Source organism: Pezoporus wallicus, unplaced genomic scaffold, assembly GCF_028554395.1.
Source record: "Pezoporus wallicus isolate ANWC-B61680 ecotype Strahan unplaced genomic scaffold, APGP_CSIRO_Pwel_v1 contig_4012, whole genome shotgun sequence".
NCBI classification, from domain to species: Eukaryota; Metazoa; Chordata; class Aves; order Psittaciformes; family Psittacidae; genus Pezoporus; species Pezoporus wallicus.
In genome coordinates this window covers 228,649-247,465 of record NW_026637828.1, presented here as the reverse complement: position 1 = coordinate 247,465, position 18,817 = coordinate 228,649, and the positions used below count along the sequence as shown (strand labels likewise).

The 18,817-nt window shown below is 43.5% G+C and overlaps 1 protein-coding gene and 1 long non-coding RNA gene across 2 annotated transcripts in view; one reads left to right on the top strand and one right to left on the bottom strand.

Moving 5' to 3' along the window:
- The window catches only part of LOC130598453 (uncharacterized), a 96,973-nt gene that overhangs the window by 11,892 nt on the left and 66,264 nt on the right, over nt 1–18,817 (bottom strand). Inside the window, exon 7 of the long non-coding RNA XR_008972010.1 lies at nt 12,109–12,403. This is a non-coding gene — a long non-coding RNA (uncharacterized LOC130598453). The remainder of the gene's footprint in view (nt 1–12,108; nt 12,404–18,817) is intronic.
- On the top strand, nt 12,754–15,804 carry SOCS1 (suppressor of cytokine signaling 1). Its single transcript, XM_057407871.1, has 2 exons — nt 12,754–12,920; nt 14,823–15,804. Exon 2 carries the CDS (start codon nt 14,898–14,900, stop codon nt 15,519–15,521), a length of 624 nt encoding a protein of 207 aa, XP_057263854.1. The 5' UTR covers nt 12,754–12,920; nt 14,823–14,897; the 3' UTR covers nt 15,522–15,804.

Genomic DNA, 18,817 nt, shown 5'->3' with positions numbered 1-18,817 from the left:
GCAATGGTTTTTCACAAGGTGTCTATATATTCACTTTAGATGGAAGAAATACCACTCCATCTACCCTTCTACCTCCAGTACAAAAGCACCTTTTCTCCATCCACTCTGATTTGTGACATACCTGAGCCTGCATGGGGCTGTACTGTATCTGTTTAGAAACTAGCATGCTGCCACTGTACACCTTACAAAAAATATATATATACACATACGTACACTTACAGTAGCACAAAACCACTTGTCTTCAAAATTTGGGAAATTCTGGTGTCTCATCATTAGTCTTAAGTAAGGCAGGAGCTCAAAGATGCAGAAAAGGTGTGGAAAACCACAGTTCTGTCAGCCTATCCTGCCTCAACTCAGTGAGCTCTACATTCAGCACCTGGACACAGGTACTGCTCTCCCACATACAGCACATTATCTTTCTGGCAATTAACTTAATTGAAACAATAATAAGTTTGTATAAAAAAACCCACCCTGTAATGATAACAAAGTTTCTTTTTATACTTTCCTCCTTTGCAAAATACAGAATTATCTACAGAAAACTACGTTAAAAATTGTAATTGCAATTTCCAGCCCTTAAAATTCAGGCAGGACATTCCTTGTCTTTTCCTGCAAATTCTGCCCCAGTTTTGTGCAAGAGATAAGACCATGCACCAGCACCCCGGTGTCACTCAGTGCACAGATGTGGGAGTGGGCAGATTTCAGGTTACATGTGCTAATGTAAACCTGATATTGTTCAATTTTTCAGTTCTGGGCTTTGTAAACCACATAACATCAGTTCAGTGTGCGTGGCAGTGTGCAAGGCGGGAGGAAGGTTGTGGTATGTGCTGCTTAGGAGAACAGAAGAGGAAATAGGGTAAGGATTCTCTGGAACAGTGATGGGGCCTCTGCACAGCCCCATGACTGCATGAAAATTCCATTTGCAGAGAGAAATGGCTGCTGCATCCCCAGTGCAGAACTTGCTCCATTCATGGAGTGCTCCTGGGCATAGTAAACCCAGCCAGGTACAATGCCACAACACAGACCCTCCCAACCTGCTTCTTCCTGCACAAGCATGCCATCATTATTTTCCCAGCTCTGGAAAAGGAGGCTGGGAGGAGATAAGGGAAGAGACATAAAGAGATGATACTTCAGTTGGACCCATTTCTCTCTGCATATAGCAGTACACAGAAAAGTTTATGCAAATTAGAATCAGCCACAGGACTTCTGGGAAGTTGTCAGTGACACTCCGTGTCTCAAAGGTAAGGTATGAATGAAATGGAAGGCTCTCAAAGCTGTTTCTAAATAGCCAGTGAATATATCCAGTTCCATCCAGCAGCAATTGCAAGGATGCTAATTCTTGCTTCGGCAGTCCATGTTGGCAGCTTTGAACACTCAGGATCACTTTTTGGGGTTTTTGCTGCACAAAACACTGTTTGTGGCTCATTTTTAAAAGCAGATTCAACTTTATTCGTGCCTTTCAAGTACACGCTTGAGAGATCGTTAGATGCAGAGCATAGAAAGGATGCTGGATGAATCACAAGAGAAGATCTGTTTACCACAGCTTTGCAGGCTGTACCATTCTTGGTATTTCATGCAGTGTATCTGTCACATGAAAAGGATTCATATGTGATCTGAAACAAACTTGGTAAGCACAGCACCGTAAAGACCAATGAGTTTACCTCCCCAGACTGAAGTCTAGTGTTTTCCTCTGCCCCCCAAGTCACACCCCTTCTACCACCACCACAACCACATGTTGGCACAAAATGAACAGAAAATAACCACACTCAGATATGCCTGCCATCCGCTAGTGGAAACTGGGAATTCACTGGAATTCAGGGAACTGGAGGCAGATCACATGCATTAAACTTTTGATACCACATTGAATTTGCACAGTTGGTATTTTAGTTTCCACGTATGTTGTTCAGTTTCCCTGAAACTAACCTTTTTTTTTAAAAAAAAAAAAAAAAAAAAAAAAAAAAAAAAAAAAAAAAAAAAGAAAACCCCACAGTCTTTCAGGGGGATCAGAAACCAATTTCAGGAAACACTACCAACTTTGATGGTAAACGCAGCCACTGAGAGTAAATGTATTCTCTTGCATGTGTGTCTTGGACTAAGCTTTTCCTTTAGTTTCATACAGAAACACAGTTAAGAAAAGTGTAGAACACTACAAACCTTACTGCTGGAATACCACACCGCAGACTTCTTAGTGGTGAGCTATTTTTACTATGGCCCATGAGCAAGTAAGAAGTGAGGACATGGGGGCTTCTCCAGTGCTTGAAGCAGGCAAGCTGTTTTATCTGGAAGGCCTCAGTGCAGGGATCCTCAGCATTACTCCACAGGCAGAGTGCACAAGCCTGCCCTGGGCTTCCCAATCTGTGGCCCAGTGGTTAATGACTGTGCTGGGGAAAATGGGACACTAGGAAAGAAGGAATAAAATATAACAGGAATAAAAAGCCAGAATGAAGGGAGGAAGATGGAGGGATTTATGGGGTATCCTTTCAACTAATTCAAAATTTGTAACACAAACGTATCTAGAAGTGAGCTTCAAATGTCTTTAGTTTTACTTTCTTCAAAAATAAGTTGTTTTTAGCAGCAAAGCTGAGGTCTGAACCTCACCACTCTATGCTGGGTGCAAGTCTACTTTTCCATTTTGATAAAAATCTCCTTTGATAAAAAATCTCCTTGATAAAAAGATCTCCTCTTGGAGATCTTAGCCCAGCTGCCACTAGCAACATTTTGGATGCAGAAATCAAGTCTAACATGAAGTCCCATTTGCATCCTTCTATAGCCACAGCATGTCATAGAATCATAGAATGGTTTGGGTTGGAAGGGACCTTAAAGCTCATCCAGTTCCATGCACAGGGACACCTTCCACTAGACCAGGTTGCTCCAAGCCTCATCCAGCCTGGCCCCGAACACTGCCAGGGTTGGAGCAGCCACAGCTTTCTCTGGGCACCTTGTGCCAGTGCCTCACCACCCTCACAGGAAAGAACTTATATCCAACTTAAATTTACTCTCTGTCAGTTTAAAACCATCCTCCCTGTTCCTATCACTACATGCCCTTGTAAAAAGTCTCTTTCCAGATTTCTTGTATCACGTGCATCATATTAAAGAACCGGCGTATACTACAGAACAAAATGTTCACTTTGCTCAACAAACAACAAAATTCCTGAGAAGCCTCCTAAGAACGCAGACATAGTACTGTTACCGTGTTTGTATACTACTATAACTGGAAAACTTCTAAAGGGCTCTGATGAAGCTTCTGCCAAACTTTCAGCAAAAAAATCTAAACTCACAAAAGATTTCCTCCTGTCCAAAGCATGTACTGTAAGCATGCACTTGAGAAGCTACTGGAGCATTTTTAATGTACCCAGAAATTATGAGTCTTTGGCAGACTTCTGAAGCCAAGCAAACCTCTCAGGTTATGCAGGAACTTGTCTGTAAGTGCTTCACTTTGCCATGTGTAAAGTCACAGCACCATAGGAACACGAGAAAGGTACTAACTGGAAAATCCATACTCCCTGTTAGTATTTTAACTCATCCCTATAGACTCAGGGAGAGGAGATGTAAACCTGTTTATATTGGAAATTATGAGAGAGGCACAGTATTTAAATTCAGAGTCAGCAGTTTATTGGTATTTCTTGGTAGTACTGTAGTAGGTGCTTAATTCCATCTGTTTGCCTATAAAAGTTCTTGAGGGAAAAAGCCCCAACACTTGACACTTGAAGCATTATAGCTACTTTTTCTTGACAAGTTATCACCCAACAAATCAGAATTTTTAAACTGGTGATTAGAGAAATCTACTTATGTAAATTCAGTTTAAATACATACTAAAATAGCAATCACTTCAAGGTCGCATTAATTTATGTTGGATGGGCTGTAATAGCAGGAATATACAGATCTTTCTGTTTAGAAGCAAACTGAGAAAGTCATGGACAGTTCTGGTACTGCTGCAGAAATTGAGAGGTTACTCAGGCCATGCTTCAAATCATGGAATAAGACAGAGCCAAACAGGAGAGCAAAGAACTGAAGAGATGTACAAATCTAAATCGTTTACATATACAAATAGCTCCAGCCACCTGTCGTGGTTTAAACCCAGTCAGGTAATTCGTTCGCTCACTTCCCCCCCTTTTCTTGCCCTCCCCCTGCTCTCGGAGGGACGGAGAGGAGAATCGAAAAGAATGCAACTCCCACAGGTTGAGATAAGAACAGTTTAGTAACTAAGTTATAACACAAATCACTACTGCTACCACCAGTGATAATAATGATAAAGGAAATAACAAGGGAAGAGAATACAACACCTCAGCACCAGCTGACTGATAACTCGCCCCCCCTCAGCACGACCAAGCTCCGACCGATACCTCCTCCAACCCCGCAGTCTCCCAGCCCTTCCGGCTAACTCCCAGTAACATCCTGGCCATGACGTGCTGTGGTATGGAATACCTCTTTGGTCAGTTTGGGTCAGGTGTCCTGTCTCTGCTTCCTCCCAGCTTCCCCTCCTCCCTGGCAGAGCATGAGGCTCACAAAGTCCTTGGCCAAACCAAAACATCTCTATCAGCTCTGTTCCCGAGCCGAAAGTCAAAACACTGCACTGCACCAGCTACCAAGGAGGAGAAACATGACTGCTACTGCTGAACCCAGGACACCACCTTACCAAAAGGTGTTTTTTTTGTGAGTAAACTTGCATTAGAATATCATGTGGTTTGAGGTCATTGCATGTCAAATTCAAGAGGGTTTTGAAGGTCACCTTGGCAGGCTCAATTCAATTAGTGTATGTGACTAAGTCTAATGCTTCCACTAGACTCATTATCAGACACTTTGACAGTATTTTGACATTATTATGAACTGAAATAGATCTGCAATTGAAATACAGCATGGCATTTCTTTTCAATTTAAGACAACTGATAACAGGACTTCTCACAGTGTCAGCAGACAAAGCTACCCTTAAAAAGTGAGTCACCACAGACGTCAAACCTTCCAACGAGCAATTCATTCGGACATCTCCAGAACTCTAGAAGGAAATCCTTCAGGCTGGGCACTCTTCCCACTTTCATATTCTCAATTACCTAATTTACTGATAGGGGATATCAAGGCCTGCATGTTAAGCTGCACTGATTTTACATAATGTAATATTTCTTCTTAATTAAGCTAAAGCATGTGTGGTGAGGTCTTTATCTAATATAGATCTTTCTAAAATTAGAGAATGCTTCATTAATAACATCGGATGATGTTTCTAATTTACCACTTTAACAACAGATGCCAAAAATTCTACATCTAAAGGACTTCTATCTTGTGTCAGAAATTGAGAGTTTATTCTCCTGATTCCTAGAAATTCTACTGGAGCTGGTATATGGTGAAGCTAATCTATTCTGAACACAGCTTGTTGAGTTCACATGTAAAATTGGCTGAGGTTGGCAATAAATCTGGAGAGGGAGAATGTCTGAAGGAAAAAATCCAATTCTTTTTCCACAAAAGCGATTATGGTGGGTAGGTTGGGGTTTTTTTGCTTTCTTTTTCTTGGCAAAAGGGGAATTAATATTTGCATTCAGAAGCAGACTGTTGGACCACCTACCAGGACCTATCCTTCCTCCAGGGACAGGGGAGGAACAGAAGTCTGGATAATTTCTCAATACTTAGGAAACAGAGAAATTAACATTCACATTAGCCATTTCTTGCCTCGATCTTTGCAAACATATTTTACATAAGTAGCCAAGGACATAAGAGAATAATAAAATCTATATAGAATCTATTTGTACAGTGGAACAAGATATGCACATTCACTAGTTTCTCTTTGTTGGTTATAGGAGTTATTAGATACTGCAAGACCCTAATATATTCCATCACCATAAGAGTTTGGGTGGTTTATGATTTTGAGATTTGACAAAAGCTGTAAGAAGGATCTGTCAATTAACATAGATTAAAATCACAGTAGGAATATGGAGGTCAGTATATCATGCAGGAGGAGTGCCCATAAAAGATGTTTTCTCAAGGCTGAGTATTAATAGTAGTTTACCCAGGTCCGGGCTCCATAAATTCAAGTATTAAAAATCCAACCAAGTCATCTCAGTGCCTCAACCAAGTGTCTCAGTGCATTGCGAAAGAAATACTATTGTCCATCTGAATGAAAAGCTTTAGCTTGGACCGTTGAGTCTTTCTAGATTCAAGGAAACACAACTGAGATCTGGGTCAGTTTGACCATATTAAGAATTAATTTTAAGCCATTTCTGTAGACTGAAAACCCAAAGGCAAGGGAATATTTGAGTCACCCCAACCATAACAATCTCCTCAGGTGCTGATTATGGCCATGAATGAAATGCATCAGAAACCGATTTCACCATCTTTGAATTACTTCAGCAGAAGTTCAGCATTTGCATGTGGTTTGAATAGATGGAATTGTGGGAGCATGAGAACGGGCATCAACACCTGCAGCAGCAAATGCAGATTTTGTATGCAGGTTTTGTAAACCACGCAGGACACAATCTAAACAGTCACTGAAAAAAAAAAGAAGTGGTAAAAAATGCCTGTAAGAATAGGAAACCATAAAAGCAGAGGGTAAAGATACCATTAAAATAGTAATAAAGATGCACTGGAGGTCTTTTGGGATTATGAATTTATGTTTTCCTCCCCAAAGCTTATGAACTCTCCTGTTCTGTCTTTACAGCCAGCATCTGTTTCCCACATTATATAGATATATAACTGCCTCAGGACTCTAGCTGCATGTACAAGCAGTAAGCTCAACTCCAAAACCCACAGCACAGTTCAGTGCCTTGGCTGATTTTCCCTGTGCAGGGTTACCACGCTCTTTCATGCGCTTGGAGACATGAGAACACAGAACTGGAGAAACAGAGAATGTGACCAAGGGAAAGAGCAGCTGAGGCAGTGATGGAGGCAATAGAAAAGGACCAGAGATCTCTCCTGGCTGAGTTTGGAAAGGATCACTCTGGTACTGTGGTAGCCAGACTGAAGTAAAATTAGCAGCTGAAATTCAAGGTCTATGCTCATCCAGCCAGCACTGAAACCTCTGTGGTCCAATAAGTGTATCTGGAAGCCAAACTACCTTCATATAGTTCTGCTTTAAAATATCCAGTTCAGTATTTATAGCAGCAGTTTCCCTGTACGAATGGCAGCCAGCTACCTCTGTAATTAACACCAACATTATTTTTAGGGATCCAAAGTTCCTCCATCAGTTGTAGAGTATGCACACACACATACTCATCCCCCTCCCCAACCAACATAGATTCCTCATTCGTATGAAAGCAAGCTGCTCTTTCACAATGCTTTTACCAACAATTTCACGCTTTCCTTTTTTGTTTCTTTTCACTCAGCTAATTACCAAGAAGGATGTCTAAACTAGTGAAATGTAGAAAACCCAAACCACATTTTATATGCTTAACTGTTCAGCATTTGAATTAATGAGACTAATGTGAATCTTGATTTGACTTAGGTAATATCAAGAAAAGAACTTCCACTGAACACCAGGCAGGGTCCATTTAGTCTGGGCTCAAGGAAACCAGAATTACCTGTCACAGAAGAATAAACAATTCCATAATAGCCAGTTTAGAAAGAAACCTTCCTCACAGCCTCAGACAGTTATTACTTATTTGAAGTATAAGAGTTTGTATCTCTTACAGAGATATATTTTAAACAATGTGGACTAATGAAAGGCACTTCAGGGGAGAGAGAGGCTCAACTTTTACTCAGTTTTAGTATACAGTATACATATACATAGTATACAGTATACATAAGCTTAATCTACTTCCAAACCCCACAGCTTTTCATCCTAGCCAGCAGACATGCACTTTCTCACAACTAATACTCAGAGAGATCCTTTTTAGAAGACAAAATCACCAATATCTATCATCCATCCTTGCTGGATGGGATCTGACTTGCAGTTTATCTGCAGAACAGCACAAATTCCAGTTCAGAGAGAAATTACTAATTCTGCAGTGACTGACTAGCCCTTGTCTAGGTATAGGCATAATGTTTATCAAGGCTTGATTAAAAATTGGTGACATCTCAAAACTGATTTTGTTCTTGGCATCATGACTTGTGTATGCTGTGATAACTGTGCCATACACACATCGTTCTTCAGTGGTAATTAACATCAGTGTAAAAGTGAGTCATTTTATAGCCATTTTACCTGGAAGTAAATGACTAAAAGAGTAAGAAGATGAGCTGTGTTCATCAGGTCTACTTTTATTATCTCTTAGAAAATTATAGTGTGGATAGTATGGACAAGGAGATGTATAACGAAATGTCAAGTCACGATAGTTACATCTTTGGGGCATGTCCTAGTTAAATATGTCAAACTTTGACCTTAGTACCTTAGTTAAAGTGGGTGACAGAGGTTCACATCTCTCAGTGCTGCTGGTTTCAGTGCATCTGAAAGCAGACTCAGAAGCAGTGTGATGTCTAATTTACTTGCAAAATAAAAAAAAATCCGATTTCAGAGGTTTCATTTAAATGAAAATGCAGATTCTGGAGAAGAAAACAAAACCCACTAAAACAGGAAGGATGGCATTGTGGTTAAGTTTCTAGTATGGGGCTCTGAAGACCTGAATTATGTTCCATTCCTAGCCCTTCTGCAGACTATCACTCTCTGACTTTAGCAAATCACTGAATCTCTGTGTTTCAGTTCCCCTTTTCTGTAGATGGTGTTGCTGGTTTGCTCATTTTAGATAATGAGCACTTTCACATAAGAGCTACCATTTACAGTATCAGCACAAGAGAGGCTCTAACTCAAAGCACCAATAGTAAAATATGTGACCTTATTTACTGTTCTCACAGGAAAACAGCAATGCCCTATTAATTCCCACACTGATCACCCACTTACTATACCAAATTCTAAACAGTGTTCTATATCACAGACACATTGGCCTGCCAGTTAATCCAGGTTCATAACAGAATCAGTGTCTGCTTCTGTTCTCAAAAATCAGGCAAAAGCTAAATGGGGAGTGCCTGCTGACTGTCAAACCTCTCAAGTTTTTTGATTTATTTATTTGTTTCCATAGGACTGTCCCTGCAAGTGGGATGAATTCAGCAGGGTGTGGAGTGCCTCATAAGGGAATTTATACTGGGGAATACCATACGTGCTATCACAACCTCCTCCCTCTTGGTGGTTTCACTGGGCGAGGAGAGGCTTGGAGCATAAGGGAAGCTCTGCGTGCATTAAATTGCTGCTAGTAGCACCAAGAGTGTGGTTTCTGGAAAACAAACTAACCAACAGGCAAATGCCTCCTGTATCCCCAACAGATACAGCACTCTCCTGTCTTCAGAACCATGTTTTTAACCTTGCTGCATTCTGGCAGACCTTTCCTGGCATCCATATTCCCAGTGCTTTCACACAGATTCCCTTTAGTCTTTGCCCTCTTTCTAGCCAGTAAGCTGTGCTCCTGCTGCCCAAATGCCTAATGATTCCTCTGAATTTTCCATCATCTTCCAAGCCAATGTTTAAAAAACAAGCGTACGGACTTCTGTTTTTAACAAAAGCTGAGTTTGTTCTTTATCCTAGGCTTTGGAGATTTACTGATACAACCCTTCAGATCAAAAGCATTTACATGGGAGAAGGGGGTATCGTATAATGTCTCCCAACACTTTTCTTTCCCTCCAGACCTTGCCTTTCTTTTCTGAGACCATCAGCAGGGAAGAAAGGCAAGATAGTTTGTTTCACCAAGGGAAATGGTACTTTGCAAAGATGAGAGAAAAAGGCATTTCACAGGAAGGCTTTACTTACCAAACAGACTATAAGTCTAATTCACCCTGCAATAAGCAGTAAACGCTAATTAAGCTGAGTGACAGAATACCCTGAATTGGCAGCAGAGCTTTCACCTTCAGTTGTTCCTAGACCCCCCCTTTGATGGATGCTCTGCCCAACAGCTCTAAACCAGCTCCAGCTTTATGCTCTGCCCTCTAATGGGTAGGGTCACCTTGTATCACCCAACCCTGGGGGCATGGAGCTCTTCCCAAGGCCCAGGCTATGGGGATTTTTAGTAGAGGGAGAGGAGGTAAGAAAGGAAAGAGAAGGATGGGAATGGGGGTTGCAAAAGTAAACATCAGTGGTAAAACTGAAGATTTCCCAAGAAAGCTCAACTTGTGGGACCCTCAAGTCTAAAACCCCAGCTCTATCACAAAATCTATACTCACTGTACAAGTCTCCTTCACATATTATGACTGACAACCAGTTCTTCTGGGCAAGCCTTTTTAAGCACCTTACGGCCAACCTGGACCACTCCTCCTGTGATTCACATAGAGCCAGTATCAAGCTCTTGCAGGCAGCAGCACTTGGCTGCTGGTGTGTGAGCTGGCAGGCTCACTGCAATGCTCTCCTCAGTGCTAGGAGCTCACCTACCCATCCAAGCCCTGCCAAGCTGTGACGCTTTGCAACTAAGTGTTATAACCACATTCCTGCTCAATGAAGAAGACTTTTTGGACAGGCTGTTTGTCAGCTGCACTGCTCAGTACATGGCTGACAGGCTGCACGTGCACCTGAAGGATCTTTCTTTCCCCTGTGAGCTTACAAAATTAAAAATTATGTGAAAGTGGAACAGCTTTCCTGGCACACCTACAGCAAGCTGCAGCCAACCTCTATCTCATCTCAGAAACACTCCTACCACTGTGGTGCATTACAGCCATGCTGCTCCACTTCTTAAAGCCACAATGACGGCAGGAGCCAGCAGTAGCAGAAGGTAGCTTGGCGGGGCCCTCAGAGTCTAGGTGAGGAGTTAGAGGATCTGAGCTGCACTTTTATCTCAGATTTATCTCATTGTGACACAGTTAAGCACTTTATTATCTCTTTTCTTTGGAGGGGTGGCAAGGAGGAAGGAGACTTTGTCTTGACTAAGTAGAGTTAAAGCAGAGCAAGGCCTGGTTGTACAACCTGCCTGAACATGAACAATGCCTTATACAAAACAGACACTGAATCTCCTTGCTGCATGGAGCACACTACAGCAAAGCAAATACTGGCAAAACATTTCTCCACTATTGCAGGTTCAAATTCAAAAGCAAGTTTCAGTTCCACCATTCCCTCCATGCTTTTGTTTTACACAGAAAAGCAGGTGAGCTTCCCTCTCACAGCTGCTTATGCCAAACCTTGGCTTAAGCTCAGTTGCTCAGAAATTGTTTGATGGAGGATTCTGAGTACAAAGTGAATCTCTGTGTCAGGTCTTAAAATCAATGGCAAGCTCTGTTTCTCCAAATTCATGACAACTATACTGTCACATGACAGACCATAAGCAGTAAATTTTGGTGAGCATCATCAGAAATTTCCAGGTTGACCTGTTGTCCACTGGCTGCACATCACTAAGGCGCTGTATTGCCATCAGGTTAACTCAGTCTGTGACCACACTGGATTTTGGAAAGAATATTCAGTCTCAAAGCAGGAAATAAATTCCCTCAACTTCATCCCAAAGGACAACTCACAAGTGCTTCCCAGCTTCTGTCCCCTTCAGAATTTGACAGAAACATTTCCTTGTCACAAGTGCTGTTGACTGCAAGGGGAAAAACATCCTTTCCCTGCTCCCAATATAAGGAAGCATTCTGGCTGCAAAACTCGCATGTCATACTGGATGCCCCTGACCACATGTGCTCTGGAAGCAGTACATAAGTGTAGTCATTGCAGATCCAAGAGTCAGTGGAATTCTTCACGGAGTTTCTGTATTTTTGCACATGCCTGAGCAGATGAATTACTGTGCAAGGCACTGATAAGGCCACTTGGCTTCCAAAGAGATAAGGAATAATCAGAAGAACAACTTCTTGGTGTTGTAGACAGATGTTGGTTACTACTTTAGGAATCACCCACTTAAGAGAGGGCATAAGACCCTAGTTGGGTACTTGATGTTTCAAACCTCCCTCTGGGTGAGCAGAACAACATCTCAAGCCTCCTGCACCGGCTTCTGACAAAGGTTATAAATACAGCTGGGGATTTGAACAGTTACTTTTAAATCTGATTACCCTGTAGAAAACCCCAGGGAAATTCTGTTTCGAGAACTCAAATCCAAGGGTAGTGTCTGCACAGTCGTCTCTGTGGAAGTACCACAGATTTCTCTGAATGCTTTTCTCACTTTAAAATTATTATTTGTTTAAATTTACTCCCCTTCTCAGACGTTTAAGTTACATGTTAGGTTCTCTCACCTGTTCTGTCCATACTGACCTTTTAGCTTTGAGGACAGCAGCTATCTTCAAGTTAACACTTCCCACGTTGGTTACTTGCTCGCTTTTCTTGTCGTTTTTTTTTTCCCCCACGTTTTGAGCTAGCTGCCAGGTTAGAGCCTTGTCCATCAGCTACTTCTAGGGTTCCCTCGCCTCCCTTTGGCCTCGGAGCACGTCCGCGCTTGGGCTTCCCAGGCAGCCGAGCCAGCCTGACCCTGCAGCAGCTGCCTGCCGCTACTCAGGGGCGCCTTGCGCACCGTCGCTTTGCTGGCGCTGTCTGGAGAAGAGAAAAGAAAGAACAACCACTGGTTTAGTCGGGCAGAAGACATGGGGTGAACCAAAGACGGGGACATGCGGGGCGGGGCGGAGCCGAGCCGAGCCGAGCCGAGCGCAGCAGCCCCACCGCCGGCGTTCCACAGCACCGGCAGCCCTAAGCGAGCTCCTCGGGTGCCGCAAGCCGCGGACAGGGCTGGACAGGGCTGGGCTGGGCTGGGCTGGGCTGGGCTGGGCTGGGCTGGGCTGGGCTGGGCTGGGCTGGCTCGGCTCGGCTCTGCTGTAACTGTTCGGAAAGTGAAAGTGAAGCTGCGGCCACGTGTTTTCGGAGAAGGCAGGGGAGGAGCCGCCGCGCAGGAAAGCGCCGCCGCGTTAAATAGAAAGCGGCAGGGATGAGCGGGCCCAGAGCGCTGGAGGTGCCGCCCGCCCGCGGGAGCCCCGGCTCATGCGGCGCCAGGCACGGCCCCCGCGCCGAGAATGCTCAGCCGGCCGCCGGGGCCAGGAGTAGCCGCCGGGCGAAGGTAAGGGAGGGAGAGCTCTTCCCCACGGGGTTCTCGAGAGCCCAGCGCTCCTGCGCCGCGGTTACAGAGGAGGGACTCCGGAGGCACGGCCAGGGAGCCGTGCCGAACCTGGTGGCTTTGGACGGGGGGTGTCTTTTCGGTTTTTTTTTTTTTGTTTTGTTCCCCCCTTCCCCCCTTTCTTGGCTCAATGTCCGCGTTCAAGACGGAGCTATCGTGCTCGGTATAAAACGGCGAGAACAACACTAAAGTGAGCACGCAGCGGGCTTTGCACGGCACCCTTCTCCTCCAAGGACCCGCATCCTCCTCGGCAGGGCCCCGCGCAGCCCCGGCACGGAGCGAGCGGGCGGGTGGGCACCGTACCGGCTTCTGCCCCGGAGGAGAGAAGCGCCCCGGTATCGCCTACCGGCGCTGGCTGTCAGGCTCTGAAGACTGGCGTGCCCCGAGTTTGCTCTGTGCCCTTAGGAAAGGCACTGCAAAGTCCTTGGCTACGGACGGTTCCGGCTAAGGAGTCCTGCGAGTTCGAGATCGCGGGTTTTGTGGTTATTTCTCACCAGCGTGCCATGAGATTTAATTTTTGTTAACTTAAATAATGAGTAATAATCCTGGCCCAGTAATTGGAAAAACTGACATCAGGTTCCTTCGGCTGTGTAAAGAAAGCCCAGTGCTGCTTTCAGCCTGCTAAGTTACTTGCCAGCATAAGGATTTTACAGCCCTTTTTTGCTGTTTCAGGAGGTAAGATGACCTAAATGAAACCAAACATTAAGCTGTTAAATTAGCACAGACAGGAATCCAGCTGTGTGCTTTCTCTGAAATCCTCATTAGCATGTTACCCTGAAATGTAAGATGGCTGAGGGATTCATTTCTGAGAATACTTCAAGGTTTCTCAACAAGCTGCTACTACAGATCTGTATCTGACTGTAGGGATAAATCCTAAAATCTATGCTTGCCAGTAAGGTCAAAGCAGTCAGGGGAGATGTATTGAACCACGCTGTCAGAGGCAGACATTTCAGGCCAAACTCATTCCTGGTGCAGCACTGCTAATTCCTTTGAAGTAACACGAGGGATGAATTTAGTCCCTCATGCTGAAAGATATATCAATAGGAAGCAATTTAGATTGGGCCACTTAAAGTGCATGTAATATAAAAAAAAAAAAAGAGAGACTGAGGAGTAATGCTTTAAGGGTTCATAGAGGTTGATTTGTGTAAACTAGTGAGGTTGTAGCACTGCCGTCCCAAGAGAAAGGAGAATGGGAAATTGCCTTTTATGGCTGAGCCTCAGGTTAACAGGAGAGAGGAAAGTAGTTTTAGGATTACTGTGTAAACTGGCCGTGGTACAGGCTGCCCCTCCAAATTACACTCCCGTCACACAATGGCACCTATTCACCTTACCCTGTTCCCCAGTTATCCAGGGCCAGACCCAACTGCAGAGTTTACATTACTTTCACCCACTTTCTCTTTTTCACACAGCGCACCAAATAATGTTGTCCGAACTGTGACATCAAACTGATATTGGGGAAGGGAAAGGGAGGTGATGAGAAATTGGTAACTCAGTTGTAAAACCTTGCTCTGTTATCTAAAAACCTCGAGAACCTGATAGCATATACAAGAAAACTGCTCATTGATGTTGTGTGACTCATTCCAGGTCCCAGTATGCTTTTGTGGGCTCATAGCAGGGAAACTGTTATCTTCTGTAGCTGTTAATGATTCTTGCTAAATATTTTTGGAGCTTTGGACTTTGCCATCTCTGCTAATCCTGTCAGTTTTTTTGCCCAGTGTGAATTGGCAAATGAATATTTCATTATTTTATGATGGGTGGGAGGCATATGAATGGAAGACTTGGTCATTCAGAGATTGTAGCCACTTTTCTCTGGGGATCTCACAGTGTGTTTCTTTGGTATTTCAGATTGGCTGCTGGAAAGCTGCCCTGCCGTAGCCACTGACGCTATGGAAGACCGCATCCGCTGGTCTAGGCTGTAGGATGGTAGCGCACAGCAAGGTGTCAGCAGATAATGCAGTTGCAGCAGACCCAAGGTGTCTACTTGACCCTCCGGCACAGGATCGTTCACAGGCTCGAAGCTACCAGGGCCCAGGCCGGCCCGGCACTGTGCAGGCACAGAGCAACACTCACTTCCGAACCTTTCGCTCGCAAGCGGATTTCAGTAGCATCACTCGAGCCAGCAGCCTGCTAGAAGCCTGTGGCTTCTACTGGGGACCTCTGACTGTCAGTGCTGCCCATGAGAAGCTGAAGTCTGAGCCTGAGGGCACCTTCCTCATCAGGGACAGCACACAGAAGAATTGCTTCTTTGCCATCAGTGTTAAGACTGCGACTGGGCCCACCAGCATCCGGATAAACTTTCAGGCTGGGTATTTCAGCCTGGATGGCAGCAAAGAGACTTTTGACTGTCTTTTTAAGCTGCTGGAACATTACCTAAGCTCCCCGAGGAAGGTACTGGTTACCCCCCTGCGTAAAGTCCGCATGCAGGCCCTGCAGGAGCTCTGCCGGAAAAGCATTGTGAAGACTTTTGGAAGAGAGAACTTGAACCAGATTCCCCTCAATCCTGTTTTAAAGGACTATCTGAAATCCTTCCCGTTTCAGATATAAGTACAGCATTAACTGTATAGGGACGTGTGAGAGATGTGTGAAGAAATCCAGCTTCCTGGGTTTTTAACCATGTTTGACAGTGAGCAAACTTATTTTTGTAGCAATTTACTGTATTTTGGGATGGAACTTGAACACTTGACTTCTTATGTTTACAAAAACTATTTGCACAAACCTGGGGTTTTAAAACCCTGGCATAATTTTTCTGCCAAGCAGAATATTTTATTATTTTATATTTTTAATGATATTAACATAATAAATTTTATTGTGAAAGTTTTTAAAAAAAGTAGCATCTCTGGTTTTAGTTTTAAAGGTTCTGGGTACCTATTCTGTTGATGAACTGCTGATTGAGTGTGTAAGTGCAGACAGATTTCTACGTGGTCCTGCTTTCTCCCCTACTGAACTCGCCTGTTTTAGTGTTAATCCAAACAGACAGAGGATTGCTGCCCAAAAAACTTAAAACAGAAAGATGAAAGTGAGTAGAAAATGTCCTCAGGATGAATCTGCCCAGGAATCTAGCTCTCTTCTCCTAAATCCATGAGAGCAGGAACAGCATGTTAAGAGTAGAGCGGTGCATAATATTTGAAAGAGAATTGAACCCTTCACTGAGCTAATTGCACCAGCTCTCCTTGCCTTATTTCTATTAAAAGCTACAAGGCTGTAAGCAAGCAGAGGCTCCTGTCTGACATAACAAACCACATGAATGTCAGCAGGGAAAAATAAAACTGTCCAGAAATGCCATTCTCACACTTGAAAGGTCTGTGAACACTGTATCACTATGATGCACTGGGGGAAGGATAGCTTAGTTCTCTCTTTAAATTGGCATACACAAAATGGCAAAGGTGCAGACAACTTTAGACTTCAAAAAGATGTCCCAGATTCCTGGTGAACTACAGAGCATAGATGTGATATTTTGAAAGAATCTGTGACAATATCAAGAAAGCATAAGCCTATAGATTTGTAGCTAGAATTTCTAATGGCTAAACTTCATTCAAAGAAAGTTAAAGTATCAGACTCTTTTTAGCTACTGTTTGTAGAAGATTAGTGAAGGCACTACTGGGTTTCTACCTGCTCACAAAAGGCAAAATCTGCCCCATAGAGCTGTAACTGTAAATGACTGAGATGCCCAATGTGGCAAAATGTCACCTGTATTATGATTAAGTGGTTCTGCACTCCCTCAAGCATTTCCTGAAATCCATGAAAAGCTGACTTAGAAAACCAGCTGAACCAAATCACTTAAAAGAAGGCAGAGTCTTTCACAGAAATGTACTCTATCAGCACAGATCTACAGTGCTTACAGTAACTGTAAGCAGTAAATGAAGTCATCTTTAGAGTTTGGAAGATAAAAGGTCTCCCCCTTGGCTGTAATTCACATTCCTTTTAAAGCTAAATCCACTTTTACGAAACACTGAGTGTGTGTTATATAGTGTTCCTCCCTGAATAATTTGTTAAGTCATTTACAGAATCAGCTCTTAGGTACTTGATGTTTCTTTTGAATAAATAGGATACCTCCTCAAACATGATGAAGGATCACTCACAGTGCATTGGACACTGAGAAAGGGAAAAAGAAAGAACATACAGACAGTATCATGTGATCCTTTACTGTCATGCTTCCCTAAAAATGTTCTTTGGATTGGCTCTGCCTAGCAGTCTCCTTTCCCTTGTCAGCCATCCCTGGTTGAGATTAGTAGACAGCATTTCTGCTTCATTCTAAAGCTGGAATTAGTTGCTGAATGATGCATTTTCCCACAGCAGCTGCAAGGATATAAACTGGGGAAGTAGTGAAGGCTGTGTTAAGTAGCAGATAAGAAAGAGGAGCAAAAGAGCAAAACTACCTGAATGTGAATAGCTTTAAGAAGTTAAACTGGGGGAAAAAATAAGAGTCTTTGTGCATTGAAGGCTGCCAAACTGTTTTGCTGTCAGCAGAGATTGTTATCCCTTTTTCTGTCCTCTTTTCCCAGCCCCACACTGTAGTACCTTTTAATCCTTTAGGCCCCAAACTAATGACTCTTGCCTTGCTGTATAAATGAGTGTCCACTTTACCACATTAATAGTAGAACAAGCTTAGAAGGCTGTCCACTACCCCTGGCAAAACCAAACAAAACTAGACCTAGATATGCAGTAAGGGGCTTCCACCTGAGAGGCAGGGAATGAAAGGCATAAGGGTTGAGCCCATTTCATTTTCTTCCTGGCAGAAACAAACCTACTTTCTTTTTCCCTTTTATTGCTTTAGAGTAAGTTTAGCAGAAATAATCCATATACTCCCTCCTAAATGCCTTCATTTTGTCTTTCATATGAAATGTAAATGTGGGCTAGCTCAGAAAAATATATAATCAAAAGTGTAAATAAGGACAAGAACATCAGAATTGTATAAAAGGTCTCTTCAGGAAACAGGAGACAAAACAGGCTTGTATTTTAAGCTATGCATTTTTTCACCTGCCTTATTCTTCTTCTCCTTCCTTCCTTTCCTTCTCACCTTTTCTGCCCCCCCCCCCCCCCCCCCCAGCATACAATAATGCAGTGGCCAGGAAGATTCTCTCTCTAGCAGGTGTATGTACCTTGGTCCAAAGCAGTTAAGAAATCCCTACCCACAGTATGTGTGTTCACGTCACTCTGACTTGCCCTCTGTAAGAGCTAATGAAGGGTTCTCTAAAATGTTTGCTTGTATGCATGGACTTAAGGACTCTGTCACATCTAAGGGCCCTATTAGAAGTCTCCTGGAGATTTCTGCAGTAATTCTAGCTGTCAAATCTCTCATCCTCTGTTTAATAAAGTACCAGCAAGGTCAAACAGGGAATTTGCGGGATTCTGCACCTAAATCAATGGAAACACGTAACAGTGCAGTGATTTTAATCCTCCCTGCTAAACAGTATGTGAAGAGTGGTGTTTCCAGTTCCTCCCCTGCTTCCCAGCTCTTTCCTCTGACCTCTTCACTCCTGCCTGTGGCTGGAAAGTGAAGTAAATAGTCAATCCGATAAAGGATTACAGAAGAATTTGAGCCATGCTCAGGAGCAGAGCTGAGCAGAGCTAAGTCTCTTTCCTGAAGAGACTGCAGTATTTAGTTAGTGGGAATGGACAGCTTTAAAATGATACCATTTGCAGCATGGCTGTATCACCCGCAGGACCCTGGAGGTCTCTGTCCCACAGAGAACAGCAGGGTGGGAACTGTGCAGCAGGGTCCTTCTGGGACACTAGCCAACCCTGCTCCAGCGAAACACTCCTATGACCACAGGCAGCAAGACTGAGGCTTCCTCTCTTCTTAAAGACTGAAACACACAGTCACTTTCAGAGTAGGTTAA